The sequence below is a fragment of the Notothenia rossii genome (genome assembly GCF_949606895.1).
Source record: "Notothenia rossii genome assembly, chromosome: 6".
NCBI lineage: Eukaryota > Metazoa > Chordata > Actinopteri > Perciformes > Nototheniidae > Notothenia > Notothenia rossii.
In genome coordinates, this window is record NC_136909.1 from 36690773 (window position 1) to 36714106 (window position 23334).

A 23334-nucleotide genomic window follows, 5' to 3' on the forward strand; every position below is an offset into this window, starting at 1 on the left:
GAGGAGGAGATTTAGGTGATAAGGTGTGGTGGGGGGGGGGGGGGGGGTTACCTTGGTTGGTGCTTGGCTAATGGTTACACAAGCCAAAAAATCGTTATGACATCATAAAGTGGCCAAAATCTGATCAGCTCATTTTCAGACAGGTTTTTATATAAATGGATCAGGACAAAAGAGAGCCAATCTTTTCTCCTGAAACTTTCAGAGTCTCTTTACACAGAGGGGACACATGTTTATGTATAAAAGACATGAAAAAGTGGATTTTGCATAATAGGTGACCTTTAAAATACCAGTTCGATTACATAATTCCAATGTTGTTATGAGAAATAATTCACAGTTTCAGGTCTAATAATAAACAGAATTTGTGAATGTGTGTCTCACCCTCTCCCAGTCTTGGCTCAGCCAGTGTGGAGCACAGTCTCTCTCACCACAGGGATGGATGGCCAGTGGCTTGTCCTCCGCAGAGCACTGGTTCTCAGGAACCACGCGACCCTCCGGAGCCTACAGTACACGTGACGCACCGTCTTTCCCTGGCCACACGACCCCGAGCACTGCAACGTGCAACAGTGTCAGGGGTCAAACTAGCTGTTCATTATCCAGAGAATGCATTCCTACTGCCATCATGGCCTTCCTGAGCCATGTCTTTTAATAAAGCTTGGGGTCAAACGCTGCTTGTCACATTAAGTCAGATCACCTCACATCATATTTAATACAAATGTAGCATTGCATGAATATAAGTGGCATCACGTCACATCACACCACATCAGAGGAGAGAATCAACTGCATCAGGCCATGTCACATCAGATAAAGTCATGTTAACACTTATTTATTGTAAGTAAAGTATCTAACAAGATCTCATGTTCTATGAATTTAACAGAGGTATGACATACTGTCTTGTTTACACCAGGGAAAAGCTAATCGCGCTAAAGCAGGAATAGCACTCGGACAAAGACTATCTCCACTGAAATCTGAAGGACACAGAGGATGCAGGGTAACCCGAAGAGACGAAGAGCGAGAGTCGGGTCAAGATTTATAGAGAAAAGGAGATATAAGCCTTGGCTCCCTACTCTCCTCAGAAGCAACGTAAGATCACTGACTGGGAATGGAAGAGCTAATTGCTTCCGCTAGGAGTCAGATGGAATATCTGGAATGTAGTTTAATGTGCTTATTTTCTGATTGGTTCTGTGAATGGCACAGGTGTACATAATACAATTGTCTGGTGAAAGAATGTGTCCACAGACAGACATATAAAAGCCATGATGACACAAGATGAAAACAAGTCCTGGCTGGTAAATATTATATTGACAGCAGCAAGCAGCATGGTGGTAAAAGGCAAAACACACATCCAGCCAGTGGCGGCCGGCCCATAGGAGCGCTAGGGGCGCCGCCCCACCTCTTCCACATTTTTTTTTTAATGAACAAGGTAAATATTATATAATTGGTATCAGTAAAATGTACAATCTACAATAAAATCTCATTTAAAATTGTGTTTACGATGTCTAAAGTCACATGTTTCCTGCCTGGCCTTGCCCGTGTATCATTACCCTCTCTCGTCTGGGCGCTAAGAGAGGAGCCCTCAACCAGTGCAGCAGCAGCCACTAGCAGCTGACTGTTGCTATCTGTAAACTATGCCTCCGAAACATAATTTCAGCCAATCAGCGTCGTCAAATCTGATGATCACCTGGCGCCAATGTCAGCGCCCGGTGCAGGTTTATGGCTAGAAAGGATCCGTCTTGTGTAAAACTCTTGCGAGAGTTTTCGAGTCACGTGGCTGAATGTTCACGTTTGACAGGCAGCCTTTCAGCTACGATCGTTAACATCAGTGGGCCACAGCAAATGATGGTGAGAAGCTAAACTATCTATTAATGATGTCAATTACAGGGAGTGTGATTGTAACTGTGTGTGTGAGTAGCTGGATGCAAACAGGTAAACGCTGTCTTTTGTTTCCCATGCTTGCTCTTCAAACAGCCGGGGACAGATACTATGTGCCCGTGATAAATCAACACACACACACACACACACACACATATTATTGTAGTTGAGTTTTGACAGCATCCATCAAACTAGATTTTTTGCCTTAAAGGTCTGTTTTCTAATATTTCTGTGTTTCTGAACCATGTCTGTGTCTGCATATAATGTTCGTATTTAGTCTCCTGATTTTAAATGGGAATTAAACCATTTGAGTGTTCCCAAAGAACCGGTGTTCTGCAGTTTGTGTGGGCCTACTGTACTGTTGCACAGTTTACTGAAGAAACTATGTCCAGGACAAGGTGTTTGGAAGTTTTGGAAGATTCATAGCTAACCACACTGAAGATTATGGAGGTATTGATCAGTCTTCTCATATCTCTAACATCACCAGAAGTCATCATTTAAGAGGTCATTTCTCAAAATGTTCCCTGTGTGGTTTATTCACCATAACAATAGCCCCACCTAAAATAATTTCCACCAGCCGCCACTGCATCCAGCGCTGGTAAAAAACAAGATAAAATTGCAACCGTATCTGGTTTTGCATTAGAATCATAATCATAAATATTTTATTTGTCACATTTTTGCATCGGTCTCTTCATTTTTTCCAGAGCTGTATATCTTGTCAGACAGTATATCTGTGTTGATGCAGAGTAAGACACTCACAGGCCCCCACTCTGACACGGTCCAGTGGCGCTCGCAGGGCGGCCCGGTGCAGTTTTTGATGTTTGGTGGTTTGGTCATCAGGTCACATGGTCGGGTCTCATCAGAGCAGCGGACATCACGGGTCACCTGAGCTTTGCGGCCACATTTAGCAAGGCACTAGAACAAGAAGAGGTACACAGACACACATTTTTCTAAGTTATTACTTCTGTCTGGGCAAGAAAGTCAAATATCTATTTTATTTTACCAAAGATTTCAATATCCATACTGGCACGATATTGTGGGGTTAACTATTGGTGCTTTCACAGAATATTAAAGGTCCCATGTCATGCTTTTCCAGTTATTACACGTCCCCTTGTGTGTTATGAAGGTTTTTATGCATGTAAACGGTCTGCAGAGTCAAAAACCCTCAAAGTACACCCTGTAGGGAGTAAAACTCTAACACAGAAAATACCTCCCCAAAACGCCTCGTTGGAGATTTCTCATACCCAGTAGCCACGCCCAGAGCTATGGCCGCACCCTCTGTCAGCCTTTCACGAAACAAAAGTTGCGGTCGGATAATCCAAAAATCAGCTCCTAAGGTCTAACCCTATCATCTATTCCTTGACCTCTGAGTGAAACGTCACGGGGTTAAGGGATAGTGGATAGGAGAATTCAAAAGGATTTAGGAGAAGAGACTGCGGTACTTTAGAGAATCCGACTGCACTTTCACTATCCAACGTATTTATGATGCACGTCATCAATGTGTGTCTGCTGCTGTGGGGGAAACTATGGTAACTACAGTTTCCTATACAGCGGACTACAACATGGATGTATAATAAGAACGAGGGACTGCTGTAAACTCATCTAGAGACTATGCACCGTGCTCTGATGCTTTATGAACGTGGACAACAGAGAAACATATTCTTCATGACCAAAGTTGGAATTGAAATAAAAAAGGAAAGTGAAACTTATGCTCATCACCCTCTCGCTCCGGTCCACATTAATAGAAATTAGCCCAATACGTATTATTGTATGAAAAGTTCTTATCATAAATACAAATGTATTTATGAGCTAAATACAAATGTATTTATTATAAACGTTAGTCCTTAACATCTATCTCTGTGTATATCACCATTCAAACATCTTTTAAAAGTTGAACAAACCCCACACAGCTCAATGAAATGTTGACTTTATTTGATAATTTCAGTAAAAACTAACGTTCATATTTGTCTTTTTGATTATAATACTGATGAACAAAAACAAAGCACTTTGGCAAGTTACCACATACGTTTTAAAATGCTTAATAATTGGTGAATACACATACTTTACAGAGATGCTGTATGAGAAACCAATGTGAGTTTGGAAAATTGCACAATATAAATCTATTCTAGTAGACCTCAACAATGGAATTATGATCAGTAGAAATGGCCATGACATGGGATCTTTAACACAAAAAGATTTTTGATAAATAATTATCAGAAATGTTGTTAAAAGGGCTGAAAAAGCAAATAATAGAACAGTTCACTGAAGAAAAAGATTCTGACACTTGATTAAATGTATCTTATTTTTATAAATTCATTTTGTAAATAAATACTAAATACTATCTTTTTCATCTTGTATTAACCACGTTTAAAACAAGTATGTTAAATTCAATGAAAAGTTGGCAAAAATACGTTAATGATGCTTACGGTTGTTCAGCAGGATAATCTGCACATATTTACTTCAATTTTATGATTTTTGAAGAGTAAATACAAACTCCAGATGTAAAATGCCACATGATGGTCGCATGACTTCACGTAACCATCGCTAAGCCAAATGTGGCTAATATTTGGCGTGATGACATTTAGTAACTTCATAATTGTCACGCGTGTGCAACCACTGTTTTAAAAGGCACATAGAATCTTTGAGAATGCACATTTGGGGTACTATGGTATTTTATGTAGAACAATACGTGGAAAATGAACAGATCCAACCAAAAACACGTTTAAAAAAAAAATAAAAAATTGTACAATGCTAACTATATCCGGGTTTTAGGACTAATTCCTGCACCACACAAACACCTCTTTGTTAATGTTCTCCTCATATTTCAAGCGCTTTCGCAGCAGGGGAATCATTACAGTCTTATCTGGTACCTCTGTCCACTCGGCCACCTCCCACTGTGGCCCACAGGCGGGGCTCTTGCAGGGCCGTCTCTCCACAGGTCTCTCCAGGTCGGCCATGGTGCAGAGGTCGCTGTAGACCGAGCTGTCCAGGCCCGGCGAGAGCATCTTCCAACAGCGAACCTGGCGAAACTGGAAACCCTCCCCGCAAGTCCTTGAGCACTCGCTCCAGCTGCTCGCCTCCCATCTGAAACACCACATTCATCCTATCTCATCAAGGCTCTGTGCAGTTATATTCAGATTGTATGATTGCAAGAAATATATCTGGCACAATAAAATGTTTCATTGCACCTGGGCGGACATTCCCTCCCAATACAGAAGTCGTGGACCGGCTCCGGTTTGGTCAAAGAGTCACAGTACATGTCGTGCACCTCGATGCCATCATAGCGGATACATGTGACGAAGGATTTTGACACTCCTGGATTGTGAGCAAAAGAAAATGATTTGTATAGCACATTTTAATCACAAGAAAACTACATTCTACATGTGAAGTTCATGTAAAGGATCATATGCAGCGAGCCTGTCAATAAAGTTAAAGGGAACCCGACAGGGTGAGCAGGACCCTGACGCAAAGGAATGGGATGTTGAATCTCCCTGAAAGGATCAGGGTTCAGTCTGTTTAGATTTTCCTGTTAACACGATTCCTCTAGTGTTCCCTAACTGTCTGTTTTCTTCTGCGGATTTCTCTGGATGTTTGTTAACCACTTTCCTTCTCTTGCACTTCTCTACTACGGACAGTTTAGCCTTCCACAAATACAAGTATTCCATGGATTTCTTTTCCTGACGGAGAAAGTGAAAACAAAGCTGATGTTAACCGGACCACTTCACTTTCAACTTCCTTCTTCAAAATTGAGCTATCGAAATTGTGTAGTCAACTAAGCCGTGTAATAAGGCAAGGCAAGGCATTAAAAGAAAAAATACAAGAATAGCAGTTACAGTGCAGTTTAAGATATGAATAGTTCAATTAAAAGCAGCGGCAAAAAGAAAAGTCTTCGGCCTGGATTTAAAAGTAGTAAGAGTTGCAGCGGACCTGCAGGACCCTGACGCAAAGGTAGTTTGTTCCAGATATTTGGAGCATAATAACTGAAAGCTGCTTCTCCATGTTTAGTTCTGACTCTGGGGACAGAAAGCAGACCCGTCCCAGAAGACCTGCGAGATCTGGATGGTTCATAATTTAGCAGTTGATCAGAAATGTATTTTGGGCCTAAACCATTCAAAGCTTTATAAACCAGCAGCAGTATTTTTAAATCTATTCTTTGACACACAGGAAGCCAGTGTAAAGACTTCAGAACAGGAGTGATGTGATCCTCTTTCTTAGTGTTAGTGAGGACTCGAGCAGCAGCGTTCTGAATTAGCTGCAGCTTTCTAATAGATTTTTTAGTGAGACCTGCAAAGACACCATTACAGTTGTCGAGTCTACTGAAGATAAAAGCATGGACAAGTTTTTCCAAATCCTGCTGTGACTTTAGTCTTTTAATCCCAGATATATTCTTAAAGGTGGGGTAGGTAATTTTTGGAGAAACCAGCTCGAGTGTGTTAGAATTTGAAAATACACAGCCGGAAAAAATCTGCCTCTTCCTTCAGACTTCCTTACAGAGCCCCTCCTCCAACACACACAAATGCGCACATGACCAATGAGGGCACGCAATAAGTTTTTGCACAGATGGAAGGCTGACAGGCAGGTAGGCCATCCAGTTATTTTAGCCGGGCCGGCTAATGGATTTTTTGTCAAAGCACTTAAGATATTCATTGCTATCGGGATGTTAAGAGCATTCCATGGAATATAACAAAAAGTGTATCTCAAGCCGGTTTCTCAAACTTGCCTACCCCACCTTTAAGGTGATAGTAGGCTGATTTAGTAATTGTTTTAATGTGACTGTTGAAACTCAGGTCAGAGTCCATTGTTTCACCTAGATTTCTGAATTTATCTGTTGTTTTGAACATTGCAGACTGAAGCGTAGCGCTAACTTTTATACGTTCTGCATTGGCACCAACAACCATTACCTCAGTTTTATCTTTGTTTAGTTGGAGAAAGTTCTGACATATCCAGTCATTGATTTGTGCACTTGCTCAGTGTCTGAATTGGAGCATAGTCTCCTGGTGAAATGGTTATGTACAGTAAATGTGTGTGTCATCCGCATAGCTATGGTAACTTATTTTGTTCTTTTGTTATTATCCGATTTAGTGGTAGCATGTAGATCAGGGATCACCAACTACATTTGTCCAAGGGCCAAAATGTATCTCATGGACACTTTTGCAGGCCAGCGATTGTGATGCAAATTAGTCGCTTTTCGGCGCCTCCCGCTTTTTTAACGCTGCTTTGGGTGAGTTGTGTAATTCGTGGAGAACCGAAGAGTTTTCGTTTTGGGGGGGGTCCGTCCGTTAGTCCGTCCGACTGACGGACAACTTCTCACTTCAAAAAAGAAGAAGAAATCTAGATCGCAAAATAACAAGCGAGTGCCTGTTTTTCCTGGCCAAGTTCCTTGAACACAACACGAGCGTAACGTGTCTTCACGTGGTTATGTCTCGTCTGAAAGGAGTGTAGACTAGAGTGCTTACGGAGAGCACCGGAAGGCCGCTCCAGCTCTTCAAATATTGCAGTACCCATAAGGAGCCGTACACATGCCGCAGTGTTTGTGTGGCTGTGTCTTTAGTTGTAAGCACAGTGGCGATCTGTTGTTATTAGCATCTGATTAGCTAGCTATGCTAACGAATTTAAAGAGCTTTTCTACAACCAGGTCGAAGAGAGCTCTCTCCTGAGAGGCTCAAATAACCTCAGCTCAGTGAGGTTAAGGCACACCTTGATATGATCATTATAGTTATTAATGAGACATTAGAGACTAAATATAAGTATAAAACACTATATGACAGTAACAAAAAAGTTGTTAAAAATAACAAGAATAGAGTTTAAAAAAGGGAGTGATTTGTAAAATATCCCAAAAGAAAAATCTGCTTACAGTTCTGTTTCAAATGGGTGTTGAAAGATGTACCCATAGGGGGAGCATGCCCCCGGACCCCCCTAGAGGAGGTTAGGTCAACCCCACTTAAATCATGTTCACATGGATACTAAATACATTTGCACACATCTTGTGTCCATATCTTTCTGTTTTGGTGGTCATGCCACACTGTGCACATGCATGCATGCATGCATAATAATAAAAACCCTTGATTTATAACATCTCTGTCTCCTATTGATTTGAGTATATTATAAAGAATAGCCAGTTAATTGAAGCATTATAGCACAGGCCTTTGTCAGATGGTATATTACGCAGTTTTTTTCCTGCTTCGAATAGTTCTCTCTTTTTTCACCATACCTGTGTTTGCATCACTGGTATAAGTACCCCAGAATTTTGAAGTTGTTGACCGGGGGGTGGAGAACGCTCAGGTACTGCGGAGCGCATAACGCTTAGCAGACTCGTCTAACGAAGGATCACTTCTAGGCTACTGTCCCGCAGCTGCTGCCTCTCTGTTGGACTCCGGTACTGCACATTACTCACGAGACTTTGTATAAAAAAAAATTAGTGGGGGGCAAACGCACTAACTAACTATGCATGGGGCCCCCTTGAGGGGGTTTCCCGACATGTCATTGCCAGGGGAAAAAAAGGGGGTTTCATGTTGTCGTTGCTTTGGACCTTCTTAATCAACCTTCTTTGGGGGCCCCCTTCTGGTCCGGGGCCCCAAGCAGTTGCCTGCCGCCCCTGATGGTGACTACCAGTGGCGAACCGTGTCTATCACAACTGGACCTTCTGTAGACACACACACCCGCCACCGCCGCGTTCCAGGGTTCCATGGTTCCATGGTTCCATGGTTCTAGGGTATTCTCTGAACCTTGAAGGCCCTGACGGTTCACCGCTGGTGACAGGGAATTGCTTATGGCAAACACAGTTCTTCATCTGACGGAATAAAGTGAATTATATTAAAAGGTCCCATCATATGCTTTTCCGGTTATTACACGTCCTTTTGTGTGTTATGCATAGACTGTATATATAAATGGACGTAGTGTCGACAGTGACGTCAGAGTCTAACTCCCGCCTGATCCAAATAAGGGCAAAGAGACGGATCCGAGGAGGGACTTGCTGCCACCGAGCTGGAAGCTCCAGAGCTAGCCGAGGCTAACAAGCTAAGCTAACATGCTCAGCAGTGCTGCTCTGTGATGCTAGCCGGCTAACCTAAGTCTGTTGCTCCCGGTCTGCACATTTTACGTTGCTTAAGGTAAGTGAACATGAAACTATTCAGCAAAACTTTCAATAATAATCTAAGGTATTGAGATTTGGAATAAACTTTCAGGTTTCTAAAATATATATGTGGTAAATTCAACAGTGGATCCAGCAAAGATCCACATTTTTGCATGATTTTATTTATTTATTTTTTGCTGTTACTTAATTATACTTTTAATAAATTAAAGTCAAGCTTAGTAACATGTGATGGTAGCTAGTTAGTGCCCTTACCTGTGTGCCTCCTCCACAACCAGACTAAATGTATTGAAATAACAATCTTCATTTTAGGTGCCTGTTCTTCTTTTAAATTAAACTTTCAGACATGAGATATTGAAATACAGTAATAATATTGTTTATTTAAAAAACTGAGCCATTCCTTACAGTTAACTTCATATTTCTTATTGTCTAAGCATTTATTACACAAATTTTCCCCACTCATATTCACAGTTTGGATCAATTGAGAGTCCAGGGAGCTGCAGAGACTTTGGGAGAAACCTCAGTGTGGGTTTGGCTGGAGAGGACTGAGTGTTAGGAACCTTAACTCAATAGTTTAGAGGACTCAAATGCACAACCCAGAGACAAAAAAGGTTTGAAGAAAAATAATCTTCACTTGCAAAAAACAAAATCACTCTTTTCGAGGAAATAACAAAATGACAAAAGTCAAGCGCTCACATGGAGGGAAAAAGGCAAAACACTGAATCTCTTAAGCGATGGCTTGGATCTGGCTTCTTGGGACAACGAACAAGATGAACCGGCAACTAACAAGGGAAGACAGGACAATATATACATGAGGTAAGTGGGCACAGGTAGAAACAATCAGGGGCGGGGCAGACACTGACCATGGCGGGAAAAAGAACCAAGGCAGGAAGTAAAGGGACCTGGAATGAGACAAGGTGAGTCCAAAATAAAACAGGAAGTGGAACATAGACTAAACTAACATGAACATGACAATCACAAACATGACACAATTTAACATAATTGAAGGGACACTACAGTACCCCCACTTCTAGGGCCGACTCCCGACGGCCCAGGCTGCTCAGGGTGACGATCATAGAAGTCACTGATGAATGTCTTATCCACAACGAAAGTCGAGGAGACCCAGCAACGCTCCTCAGTGCTGTAACATCCCAATCGACCAAGAATTGTCATCCTCTGCCTCGTTTGCGGACCGCCAGAAGTTTCCTGACTGTGTACACCGGGCCGCCTTCAATGATCCGGGGTGGTGGATGGGGCTTTGAGGTGGGAACCAGAGTGCTCTCTCGAACTGGCTTGAGTTTGCTCACGTGAAACGTGGGATGGACCCTCAAAGATCTGGGGAGTTTGAGGCGCAAAGAGACAGGGTTAATGACTCTTGAAATTGGGAAAGGACCCACAAACCTCGGTGCCAACTTCTTGGAGTGAAGGTGTAGGGGTAGATCCTTGGTGGAGAGCCAGGCTTTCTGGCCCGCCCTGTAGAGGGGGGCCGCACACCGGTGACGATCCGCCGCTGACTTCATCCGGGTCGAGGTCCGGAGTAGCGCCTGCCGAGCACCGGCTTAAACCCGCCGACAGCGTCGGACCATGGCGTGCGCGGATGGAACCTTGACTTCTTCCTCATTAGCAGGGAAGAGAGGAGGCTGATACCCGTTAGCACACTGGAAAGGGGAAAGATCCGTGGCAGCCGAGGGGAGAGTGTTGAGGGCATACTCTATCCAGGTAAGGTGATTGCTCCAAGTGGTCTGCTTCTGGGACACGAGGCACCTGAGGCATGTTTCGAGGTCTTGGTTCAGGCGCTCTGTCTGACCGGTGATAACCGGAAGATAAGCCGAATGTGGCGCCGAGGAGCTGGCAAAACTCCTTCCAGAAGTTGGAAATGAACTGTGGTCCTCTGTCGGAAATTATGTCACTGGGAAACTATGGATTCTGAACACGTGAGTTAACATGACCTCTGCCGTCTTCTTGGCAGAGGGAAGTTTGAGCAGAGGAATGAAATGTGCCATCTTTGAGAAACGGTCTACCACCGTCAGGACGGTAGTGTTACCTTTGGAGGGCGGTAACCCAGTCACAAAGTCCATGGAGATGTGCGACCATGGTCGCTGAGGTACTGGGAGGGGCTGGAGCAGACTCATCTGGGCCTGGGACGAGGTCTTATTCCAGGCACACACTGGACAGGCCGCTACGTACTCGGAGACCTCTTTTTTCATGGCGGGCCACCAGAACCGCTGCTTTATGGCAAACATCGTTCGTCGGACGCCCGGATGGCATGTGAACTTGGACGTGTGAGCCCAGTGGATTACCTGAGAGCGTAAAGACACAGGGACAAACAAGCGGTTGCCTGGACACTCTCTGGGTGCCAGGCTCACAACATTCGCCTGCTTGACATCTGTTTTTATCTGCCATGTTACCGACCCAACCACACAGTTCAGTGGAAGGGTTCATACTGGTTCCTTGGCATTATGTTCAGGCTCAAAGAGACGAGACAGAGCGTCTGGCTTACGGTTTTGTGTAACGGGCCGAAGAGATAATGTAAAGTTAAATCTGCTGAAGAACAGAGTCCACCGGGCCTGGCGTGAATTTAGTCACTTGGCTTTCCTAACATATTCTAAATTCTTGTGGTCAGTCCAAACAAGAAACGGTTGCTCCGCCCCTTCTAGCCAGTGTCTCCACTCCTCCAATGCTGCTTTGACAGCTAGTAACTCCTTGTTCCCCACATCATCATTTCTTTCAGCTGAGGTCAACTTACGTGATAGATAGGCACAGGGGTGCATCCTGTTATCCTCGGAGGACCTCTGAGATAACACAGCCGCTATGCCCTCGTTGGATGCGTCAACCTCAACCACAAACTGTCTCTGGGGGTCCGGAACAGTGAGTACAGGTGCCGTGTTGAATCTTATCTTGAGGCACTGGAAGGCGGACTCGGCCTTTGGGGGTCCACTGAAAAGAAACCTTAGAGGTGAGAGCATGCAAAGGTGCGGCCACAGAACGGAAGTTGCGTATAAACTTCCGGTAAAAGTTGGCAAACCCCAGGAATTGTTGGACTCTTTTGCTGTTATCAGGAGTGGGCCAGTTGGTCACCGCACTGACCTTGGATGGATCCATCTGCACCTGATTGGCGGTGACAATATGTAGCCCAGGAAGGAGAAAGTGGTTGCATGGAAGTCACGCTTTTCAGCTTTCGCATACAACTGATTCTCAAGAAGCTTCTGGAGAACTTGGCGGACATGCATGACATGAGACTGACTATCTGGGGAGAAAATCTAAATATCGTCCAGATACATGAAAACAAAAACATTCAAATACTCTCTCAAAATATAATTTACCATAGCCTGAAATACAGCAGGAGCATTACATAGTCCAAAAGGCATGACCCGATATTCATAATGTCCGCTTGGGGTGTTGAACCCCATTTTCCACTCGTCTCCCTCTCTAATCCTGATGAGGTGGTTGGCATTCCAAAGATTGAGTTTGGTAAAAACTTTAGCTGTTTGAAGCAGTTCAAATGCTGAAGACATCAGCAGGAGTGGGTGGCGGTTCTTAACAGTTATTTTGTTCAATGGGCTGTAGTCAATGCATGGCCTGAGCGACCCATCCTTCTTACCCATAAAGAATCCTGCACCAGCAGGCGAAGAAGAGGGACGGATTATCCCTGCTTTCAACGAGGAGGAGATGTGATCATCCATGGCCGCCCGCTCCGGTCCCGAAATGGAGTATAAGCGCCCCCTAGGGATGGGTGCGCCAGGCAGCAGGTCGATGAGGGGGCAGTGACAGAGCTTTGGTTTTTATTAAAAACCTCTTTAATGTCATGGTAGCATGAGGGGACCTTGGAAAGGTCAGGAAAATCTGAGCTTCTATCAGAAACTGCAACAGTTTTTGGGGCTCTACAGGACATGGTCTCTGAGCTGAGTTGGGTTACTGGGGCTTTGGTGACAACATGGTGGCGAAAATAGCCGGACTTACAGGTCTGTTCACAATTCCCTTCCCATCCCTTAATTTGTCCTGAACACCAATCAATATGTGGGTTATGTGTTTTTAACAAAGGAAACTCCAAAATCAGTGGATTTTGTGCTGAATTGAATAAATGAAACTGCATTATTTCTACATGATTATTATCAATTGTCACTTGAATGGGTTCTGTACTATCAGTTACTTTACACATTAGTCTCTGCCATCTAGGGTGCTGGCATTGACGGGATGCTTGAGAGGGACAGTCTTAATATTAAGGCGTTTAGCTAAACCCCAGTCTATGAGGCTTTCATCAGCCCCAGGGTCAATTAGCGCCCCCAGAGTATGTGTCTGACTGTTAGCTGTGACTTTAACCTGGGTGAGTGTGCGAGGAGGATAGTCAGAGGAAATCTTGCTCACCAGTACCCTCCTCATGGTTGGTGAGCATGCCCTTTTCCCGGGCATGTTGCCTGCTGGTAACCCGATTGGCTACAGTAAAAGCAGCATCCCTCCTGCAGGTGGCGCCGTCTTTCCTCTAGAGAAATCCTTGTTCTCCCGAGCTGCATTGGCTCCTCTGGTGCCTGTGATGGCGCTGTTCCTGTTGGACCTGATGAAGAGTGAAACAAGGGATCTCATGAAGGCTGCCTACCCAGAAAGTGCCCCTGGTGGCTGGGATGTCTTGTTGCAGTTCGGCGCCGTTCTCTCTCTCTCTTTCTCTGAGGCGGTTATCAACTCGGATAGACATGGAAATCAGCGATTCAAGGTCTTATGGTAGTTCCAGTGGATCCAGGTGGTCTTTGATGGTTTCATAGAGTCCATTCCGGAAGGCGTCAATTAATGCTGGGGTGTTCCAGCCACTGTCTATGGCTATGGTACGGAACTCTATGGCATAATCTAATACTGGCCGTGGGTGCTGTTTGAGCTGCATGAGTACACGGGTGGCGTCACCGGCAGGTGAGGTAAGATCAAAAATCCTGCTCATAGTGTCTTTGAATGCTGTGAAAGATCTACTACTATCTACTGGAGTCTCTTGACCACTCCACAGTGGCCCATGCGGCAGCTCTGCCAGTTAAATGGGAGACTATAAATGCTATTTTAGCCTCATCTGACACAAACGCGGCTGGGTTAAGTTTGTAATGCAGGTAGCACTGGACTAGGAAGGTTCTGCAGTTGCCAGATTCACCTGAATATTTCTTTGGCGATGCCAACCGCAGTGGGACAGGAGAGAAACTGAACTCGACCTTATTAGCAGCAGGATTGGCATCAGGTGGCGTAGCAGGAATCAGAGCTGTAGAAGTTGCCTCTAGATGAGTGAGGACTCTGTGGAGCTGTTCTACCAGATGGTTCACCTGTGACGTGACAGACGTTTGGAAATCCTCCTGGCGTTCTGAAAGGTCTTTCACTCCATGACTAACGTTTTTTAGCTGCTCCTGGTGCTGATGGATGATGTTTCCCTGTGCAGACAGGGCGGTCTGGAGCGTCTTGGGGTTGGCTGAGTCCATACTGGTCGGTTCGTTCTGTTAGGAACCTTGACTCAATAGTTTAGAGGACTCAAATGCACAAAGAAAAATAATCTTTATTTGCAAAAAACAAAATCACTCTTTTAGAGGAAATAACAAAATGACAAAAGTAAAGCGCTCACATGGAGGGAAAAAGGCAAAACACTGAATCTCTTAAGCGATGGCTTGGATCTGGCTTCTTGGGACAATGAACAAGACGAACCGACAACTAACAAGGGGAGACAGGACAATATATACATGAGGTAAGTGGGCACAGGTGGAAACAATCAGGGGTGGGGCAGACACTGACGATGGCGGGAAAAAGAACCAAGGCAGGAAGTAAAGGGACCTGGAATGAGACAAGGTGAGTACAAAATAAAACAGGAAGTGGAACATAAACTAAACTAACATGAACATGACAATCAAAAACATGACACAACTTAACATAATTGACGGGACACTACAATGAGGTGGAGCGGTCTTTCTCTGGGAGGAGGACCAGGCCTGATGAAGAAACCACCAAACTGCATCTGTGAGCCTATACTGGGCACAGCTGCCACAAACAAATGATGGTCCTGTTTGACTACACACTATTCAGTGTGCAGATCTTTGTGTTCACAATAAAAGTGTAGCTTCTTAGTGAATGTCCTGTATTGGTCTTTAATCTCATATCAGCTTTTCATTTTCTTATTGCCCATCTGAGAAAACGGTGAGGCAGTTGTGTCCTTCAGGTATGTCCTTTCCTAACAGAAATGACAAGAAAAATAAAACATGACATTATTGCAGAGTAAGTGTGTCATTTATGAAAGAGGTGCATTAGATGGCTGTAGTAATACAAAATTATTTGAATGTGTTTTTTTAATTCATCACTTTGTAAAGTAAAGTTTAGTCATGTTTAATGGAATGCAGATCAGTGTCATAGTTGTTACTTTATCTATTTAAACGAAAAAGTTTCTCGATTCTTTGTACAGTATGAAAGAGTCTTTGTACCTTTTACTCCATGCTGAAATTCACAGCTGTTAGGAATCTAGGTCTGTCTCTCGTGTTCAGCATCCTCTGGTCTGTCTGAATCACCTGGAAACTTTAAAAAAACAGATAGTAAAGTAACATGTGTTGGTCACAGACTTTTTTACATGTAAACGTTAGGGCTGTCCCGAATAAAAAATGTCGGGCTCCAGATATTCGGTTTGTTTAACATTTGTTTTCGGGTTCGGTTCTGGGTAAAACAAAGAAGATGCGGGTCGGGTCGCGGGTGTTGCATAATAAATATATTAAAATAATAATAATTGTATTTAAAGAGCAACTTCCAGGTTAAAGACACGTGTGAATAAATGTGTAGGAAAATAATGAATACACTAGATTTTCAAAAAAATATACAGAAATATACACTACAGTGACATCTGGCGTCGTTTTTGTAAGAAATGTTCACTTCCGCATAAAAAAGCCTCGGCACGTGACCTCCAGCGTGTGACGTAACACGGGAGACACAAGGGGGAGAGCGGCCGGTGTAACGTATTAATAAACATGGATCCCAATGCTAGTTTCGACACAGAAGAAGTTGAACATGAATATTCGAATGCATATGACGGACCACAACCTTATAATTATGAGCCTGCTAGGCGTCCAAGAGACCAGGAGCAGCCAAGGATTAAATGAATTAACGGCCATCGGAGAGAAATTGAGCTGTGGTGTGAGGAGAACCAGTGGAGAACTGGGCAGCTATCTTGGTGAGTGACCGGCGTTAGCTACAGAATGTTAGCTAACGTCACATCACAACATTGTAAAGTTAGCTATCATATATCAGGCTATAACTAAAGTAGCATTGATAATATAGTAACGTTACTGGCAGGACTGTTGATACTGATCCATAACAGAAACTAATGCGCAAGTATCAGCCGTATCTCGCGTTACCTAATGCAACTCCACACTACGGTGATGTGTACCGGAGGAGAGACGCGAAATACGGCTGATACTTGACGATCTGGCGGAGAAAGGTTGTGGAGCCTCCGTTGATATGTCGTTGTAAATGGCTTGATGGAAAGCAGGTGTGTAGTCGGGGAGGGTGCACAGCTGATTGCAGCAGGTGAGTGGAGGTTGAGCCGGGAGCCAGGAGTGACAGCCACCACGGACACACAAACAACACAGACAGGGGGAAACAAACAAACACAAAGGAGACGGCTGGAGCAGTACAGCCACCACAGCGTTACCTAATGCAACTCCACACTATGTCTTATGGTGCCGTGTACCGGAGGGGAGAGAGAGAGAGCAGCGAAGGGGGGGGGGGGGGGGAGAGAGAAGTAATACGGTTTCCTGATAAAGCTGTGGAGAGTATGTGCTGCAGGGAGGTGGATGCACAACGCATCCAGGAACGAACGCTAGCTCCGGTCCTTTTTACTGTGGACTCGATGTCCTTACAGGCTGGTATTTGTGCAACCTGCACAAACACAATACTGCACCATGATTACAAATGGTGAAATACAATGTAAAACTACCGAAAAATACCAGCTCCTTAAAACACAACCGCTCTACTCAACGCAACTCTACTATACCCGCGGTCAGAGAGCGGAGATGTGTCCCCTGTGTGATGTAATATGATGCGTTTTTAAGAGCAGAGCTCAAAATTGCTCCTTTCCCTCTGAATTCCTGGCCTTATGTCTCGTAAAACATATCAAATCCTGCATTCACTTTTTTAATTGTAATTTTCAAGCAAGTTTAAGCATAAATGTAGAAAAAATAAAAACCTGCAAGATGCTCTTTAATGTTTAAATCCTCAAACCTCTCCCCCACATAATCCTAACCTCTGCACCGCATCAAACTGCTGCTGAGTGCGAGACATTCTAAATGGCTAAGCTCTCTAGCGGAGGATACAGCATTGTCAATAACTCTTCCTCAAGAGCGAAATCCAACGTCTGGGAGGTCTTGAAAATCAGACCCGTGCAGGACTCTACACTGCATGCATGCACAGAGCACCCGTAGCGCGGAGATCATCATATCATTCTGTCTTGTATTACTTAACAAAAGAAACGGCTTGTTCGCGGGCGCGAGCCGGCTCCCGTCGTTCATTTAAAAGAGCCGGCTCTTCGAGTATTGTATAGTTCACTTCAGAGGTCTCGGACTGTGTTCACACCGAACCAAACGAACCGCACCAAGCGGGTAAACGTACCAGGGTTCGATTCAACCGGACTATACAAGGCTGGTGTGAATGCGACCTAAGTCTATAAAGCTAAAAAAAAAAAAACGAATATAACGAAATTCTGGTGAGCCAGAAGGCAAAGCTCTCTGTCTACCGCGCCATTTTCGTTCCTACCCTCACCTATGGTCATGAAGGATGGATCATGAACGAAAGAACGAGATCGCGGGTACAAGCGGCCGAGATGGGTTTTCTCCGCAGGGTGGCTGGTGTCTCCCTTAGGGATAAGGTGAGAAGTTCGGTCATCCGGGAGGGACTCGGAGTTGAACCGCTCCTCCTTCGCGTCGAAAGGAGCCAGTTGAGGTGGTTCGGGCACCTAGTTAGGATGCCACCTGGGCGCCTCCCTAGGGAGGTGGTCCAGGCACGTCCAGCTGGGAAGAGACCAAGGGGTAGACCTAGAACCAGATGGAGGGATTATATCTCTTCGCTGGCCTGGGAGCGCCTTGGGATCCCCCAGTCAGAGCTGGTTGATGTGGCCAGGGAAAAGAAAGTTTGGGGCTCTCTGCTGGAACTGTTACCTCCGCGACCCGACCACGGACAAGCGGGAGAAGATGGATGGATGGATGGATGGATGGATGGATGGATAACGAAATTGAAACCCGAATAGTAAGCCAACGACCGAACATACAGATATTTGGGTACAGCCCTAGTAAACGTCATGTGATAATCTTTTTGATTATCCTTTAAAAAAAGGGCTGGATATCGCAGCCCTTACTGTATCTTATCAGTTGGATTGTGTAATATTGTATAGTTGGGGTTTCCTTTTTATTTTACTGTTACTTTGGAATAGTTTTTCATGAGACAGTCAAATTAAATATAGTATGTCCTATGCCATATTCACATGCATTTGTAACACACACATAAGGGTAAAAGACAAACATCTTTAACAAATGTAATGCAATGAATAAGCTTAATTGTCAAAGAAGCACACATAACGTCATATCTAATATTTAAACAAATGATTTCCTTGTCCCTAAAACATTGACTAAGCTATTTTTCGTCCTTAAATGCAGGCATTAAGTTACATGTTCACATTCTGCTGCCACAATAACTTGGTTTTTCCAGTGTAATGATAATAAAATGCTTAGTAAGTATTGGTCATAATATTAATAAAAACAACAACGTTTGGATTAGTTTGTTTATTATGATGGTAACGTTAACCAGTAAGCTTCAATAATCAACTCCAGCTCAACAAACCATATTGCAATATCTACGTTAACGTTATTTCTGGAACCATCTGGAAATGTGAGATTCATATTTTTCAGATACACAGATCTTATAGTGAGGTTAATCTCATGTACAGTACGCTGCTCTTCAACAATACTGTGACGTTAGCTGTCCGCATCGTCGAGCATAGTGAATTTAAATTAACAATAAGAATGCATACAGTTACCTAACTAGCAAACTAACAACTGTACGAGGATGACCTTATTTTACCAACCTCACACAGAAGCCTTTTGTTCTACAGTATAATCCTTCCTAATGTTTTAAACTTCTCTATTATGTTTTAACTTGTATGCTACGGATAGCATTGTTAGCACAGATGTAGCTTCCCCTCCCTCGTTAGCTGAATAAAAAGACCAGTAAGAAATAAAGTGCTTGAATTTCACTTACCGAAGAAACTGCATTCAGGGACGGTCTGTTTTAACTGCAGAGCCATAAGATAAGTCAGATATTTCAATGAAGAATACTCCACCAGGCACCAACACAACAAACACGTCCGATTTCAAGTTGTGTTCCCCGGATCAGAAGAGCATCTGAGCCCCTGCAGCATCCTTGAGCTAACAGAGCTAACGGAGCTAGCAGAGGGACATAAAGCTAGAAGGTGACCACGCCCTAATTTATGCAAAAACTTTAAGACCTAATATAACTAAAAGGGATGCATTATAAAAAAAAACTCACTCACCAATACATTATCATGTAGGTGAACTATATCCAGAATAAGTATTATTGCATCCAGGAGTAGAAACATGTTTATTTCTACTGTAAATGTGGGCATTTTAACATGGGGGTCTACAGTATGGAAATTGCTCCTTTCTGCAGCCTGCTCCTACCGGCCACTAGATGAACTGCAGTTTGTGGCACTTCCTTATGGGCTTTATGCCTTCCCCAGAGTTTGCCGCTTGGTGTTATGTAGCTTTTTCTGTATGTAAACGGTCTGCAAAGTCACAAACCCTCAAAGTACACCCTCTAGCGAGTACAACTCTAACACAGAAAAGACGTGTCTATGCTGCCCCAGAACACCTCGTCGTAGATTTGTCTTTCTCCATGTTTTTCTTCCGGGGTCCAGGGGCGTATTGGCCATCGGGACGAATCCCGATGGGCCGGTCCTGAAGTGGGCCGGTCGGACGATGTGGGCCGGCCGGTAACCGGAAGGGTTCGACATTAAATGGCCCGCTGGCCCGGAAGCACTATTTAGACACCCCAGGCCAGCATAACGTACTTTGCCCGCTCGGGCCACTAAAAATATTGCTTTAAAAAAATGGTCCTGTGGTATTGGTATTTTGACTAGCAATTTAGTTAAATTGTTTTGTTTATCAACGCTACAACATAGCGTTTTCTGAGTGGGTTGTCGTTGTTGGGTGAAAAGCAAACAGCTATTTGCTGCGGAGCGCAGCGCGAGCAGGCTCCCGTGAGCGCGCACCTTCCCCTTACGAAAAAACACTATCGTATTACTATTAAGAATTACTATAGAAATACCACAAAAAACTGCAATAGTATTTCTATTGTGTTTTATGTAGTATCACTCTGGTGCTTTCTATATTATTTCTATGGTTTTTTGGAACACACTACAGAAAATTACTATCGTAATACTATAGAGTTGGCTTTGGTGATCTTATAGTGAATCTATAGTTAATTAGTTTTAATAATTATGTATTCATCCCTATAGTAAGTATGGTATCAACAAATAAAAGTTAGCAGGCAGAGCAGTTTCAATTTGAAAGATAGGAACTTTATTAACAAAATAAAATACATTGTTCACAGAATATGAATACGAATAAGTTGAATGTAAAAAGATTACAAGAACAATTTCAGGCCTGAAACAGAAAAGGTTGGGCAATGAAATTAAGGGAAAAAGTGTCCCAACCCCTATATACAGTATAAACACATTTCACATTCATATACTTACAACCCATGCCTCTCTACCAAGTCAGAGAAGCAAACTCTGACAAGTTTGAGGCTGGTCTTCTCGGTAAGAATGCCATTTTGCAGTTCATCAAATACTTCTGGAATTTTCTTCTTAAGTAGATCAGTTAGGCCATTCAGAAGAACTGGTTCTTGGCTGAACAAAACAATAAGAGCAAGCACAGCACAAAGTAAAGTTCTGGCCTGTGTGATTTTTTGAAACACAATTTAACAAGCATGGTACATGTATACCTGAGTTTGACAGACTTCTCTTAGGACAGGCTGAAGATCCGGTGCTTCAGAAAAGTGCACTTGGAATCTGTCAAAGTTACTGATTCTCACTTCTATCAACATCTATAAACTCTTTGAAGTCTCTGTTTTATTTTAAAATCCTATCAAGGACAAATCCAAATTCAGCTGTTACTTCCAGGAGATGGTTTGTGCTTTGGACACTGTAGATTTTTCTTTTAATTTACTTTTTGCTAGGACTTTAACAGATTCCTGCAGCTCATTCCCGCTGCCTGTAATTATAAGAAAAAGAAAAATTCATCCTGATGTTGACTAATCATATTATGCCAGATTAAATTAAATGCCATCATCTATCATCTTCTAGTTAAACCCATTAATACACACCTTATATAAATTATAAGCAGTATGGTAATTTTAAGTTAATTAACTTCACCCATAAAGACAACTTCTAGAGAAGCACAGGGGAGATTCTGCTCAGCCTCCAGTGGCGTTTTCTCCTGGAGGCTGGGTATTTCTTTATATTTTTTATTTGTATTTAAAAACATCTCTCCGCTGTTGTCAGTGAGTATTTTACAAAGACTGAAACAGCGCCCCTCTAAATTAATGTGTGGTGAAACACAGTATTGCACGCTACACTCACTCTATACTACACCCGCAGTCCGCCGGCCTTCCCTTCCAACGATTTGATTGGTCGGAAGGAAAGCCCGCCGGCCCTTCTCTTCCGACCAATCAAATCGGGAAGGCCTAACTGCCGTGCGTGACGCTGCGTCTCACATACAGAGTTGCCTTAGCGACAAGAGGCAGATATGAAATCTCCCTTCTACACAATATAATATTTGCAAGTATAGAGTAGTGGCTGATGTTTTAGTCAGAAACAGGTAAACTGTAGTGTACACGTACTACTAATAAATAACTTTAGTGCGAGTAAGTTACGTATTTGCACTGTAAGAGACTGTATATCAACGCAGCCTCACTCGCACTTTCTCGCCACATCTGGCTGAACAGTGAAACCTAGCCAAAGTAGCTAGATAGCATTAAACATATAGCTGCTAATGCTATCAATATAATGCCGATTGAAGAATGATCACAGAAAAGAGTGTAAGCTACATTAAGTTAAGATAAAATAAATATAATAAAAAAGAAGAAGAACGGCCTAAAGGAAAATAATTGTCATCCAGGCAGCTAAACTCAAACAATAGTTAGCTGTTCAACATTGGCAAAACATATTTATTTAAGTTTAAAAATATGTATTTAGACCCCTAGCTTGCTCACATTATGACAATATATCTGCTCACTTTGTTAAAAACGTTTTGTTTCTGTATAACTTACCTAGAGTTAGACTCTCCTCCGCTGACATCCATCCTCCATAGCAGCCAGAGGTGAAATGGCAGTTGGGACATTTGATTGACAGTTGGACAGTTGAAAAATGATACATTTGAAATAACTAAACCGTGATTGGGCAGGACAGTGCCCAATGTTAGTGCCCAATGTTAGCCCAGTGTTAGTCAACCCTATTGTGTTGACTATGTGCATTTTTATTTTTTCTATGTACACACACGTGTGTGTAAAATAGTTCAGAAATGACACTGAATGTGTTGAATTGCCTTTGAAACAGCAGTGTGTTAAAAAAAAATGACACATTAATTCTAGGACTGTAATACTTTTACAAACACTATGGTAATAATATGCATTCATTATGACAATATCATACTATTATAGGAGTGTTCTATAGTGTGTTCAAAAAACAACTACAGAAACAGTAAATATTATACTACAGCAGTACTATTTAAAAGTCTTAATACAGAAACACCAGAAAAAAACACTATGGTAATACTTTTACAAACACTATATAATAATATGCATTCAGTATGACAATATCATGCTATTACTATAGGAGTGGTCTACAGTGTGTTCAAAAAACAACTACAGAAACACTATATATTATACTATAGTTATACTATTTAAAATAATATAGGAATACTACAAAGATCTAGATATAGTATTACTATTGAAATATTATAGGGCTACTATAGCTAGTAAAATGGCACAACAGAAAATACTATAGTAATACGATAGCTGGTGAAAAATACTATAGAACTCTACAAACTTACTATAGGATACTATACAACTCTTATAGTATACTATAGTAATACTATAGTTAATTTTCGTAAGTACAGACTATTGCGCCACCTAACCATTCGCCAAAATGTTTTTAATACCAGTGGTAACCGGCCAAGCGCCGGGAAAAAAACAATCATCAAATAAAAGAAAGTAACCGGAGGAGTTAAAGGAGAGTGACAGGGAGCATGAGAAGAAGAGGGAGAGAAAGTTTCGGCCAGCTTGATCGATAGAGTTGGCTTCTAGTG

At 42.9% G+C, this 23334-nt stretch overlaps 1 protein-coding gene and 1 long non-coding RNA gene across 2 annotated transcripts in view; both read right to left on the bottom strand.

Moving 5' to 3' along the window:
• The window catches only part of LOC307044573 (ADAMTS-like protein 2), a 70564-nt gene that overhangs the window by 4826 nt on the left and 42404 nt on the right, over positions 1-23334 (bottom strand). Inside the window, 5 exon segments of the mRNA XM_079689883.1 lie at positions 379-498; positions 504-548; positions 2629-2784; positions 4740-4953; positions 5058-5184. Of these exon segments, the coding sequence (XP_079546009.1) occupies positions 379-498; positions 504-548; positions 2629-2784; positions 4740-4953; positions 5058-5184 (662 nt within the window).
• LOC307042545 lies at positions 13518-22784 on the bottom strand. Its single transcript, XR_013809149.1, has 4 exons — positions 22298-22784; positions 20972-21240; positions 15394-20876; positions 13518-15146 (listed from the first exon to the last, which is right to left on the bottom strand). It is a non-coding gene; the product is annotated as an uncharacterized lncRNA (long non-coding RNA).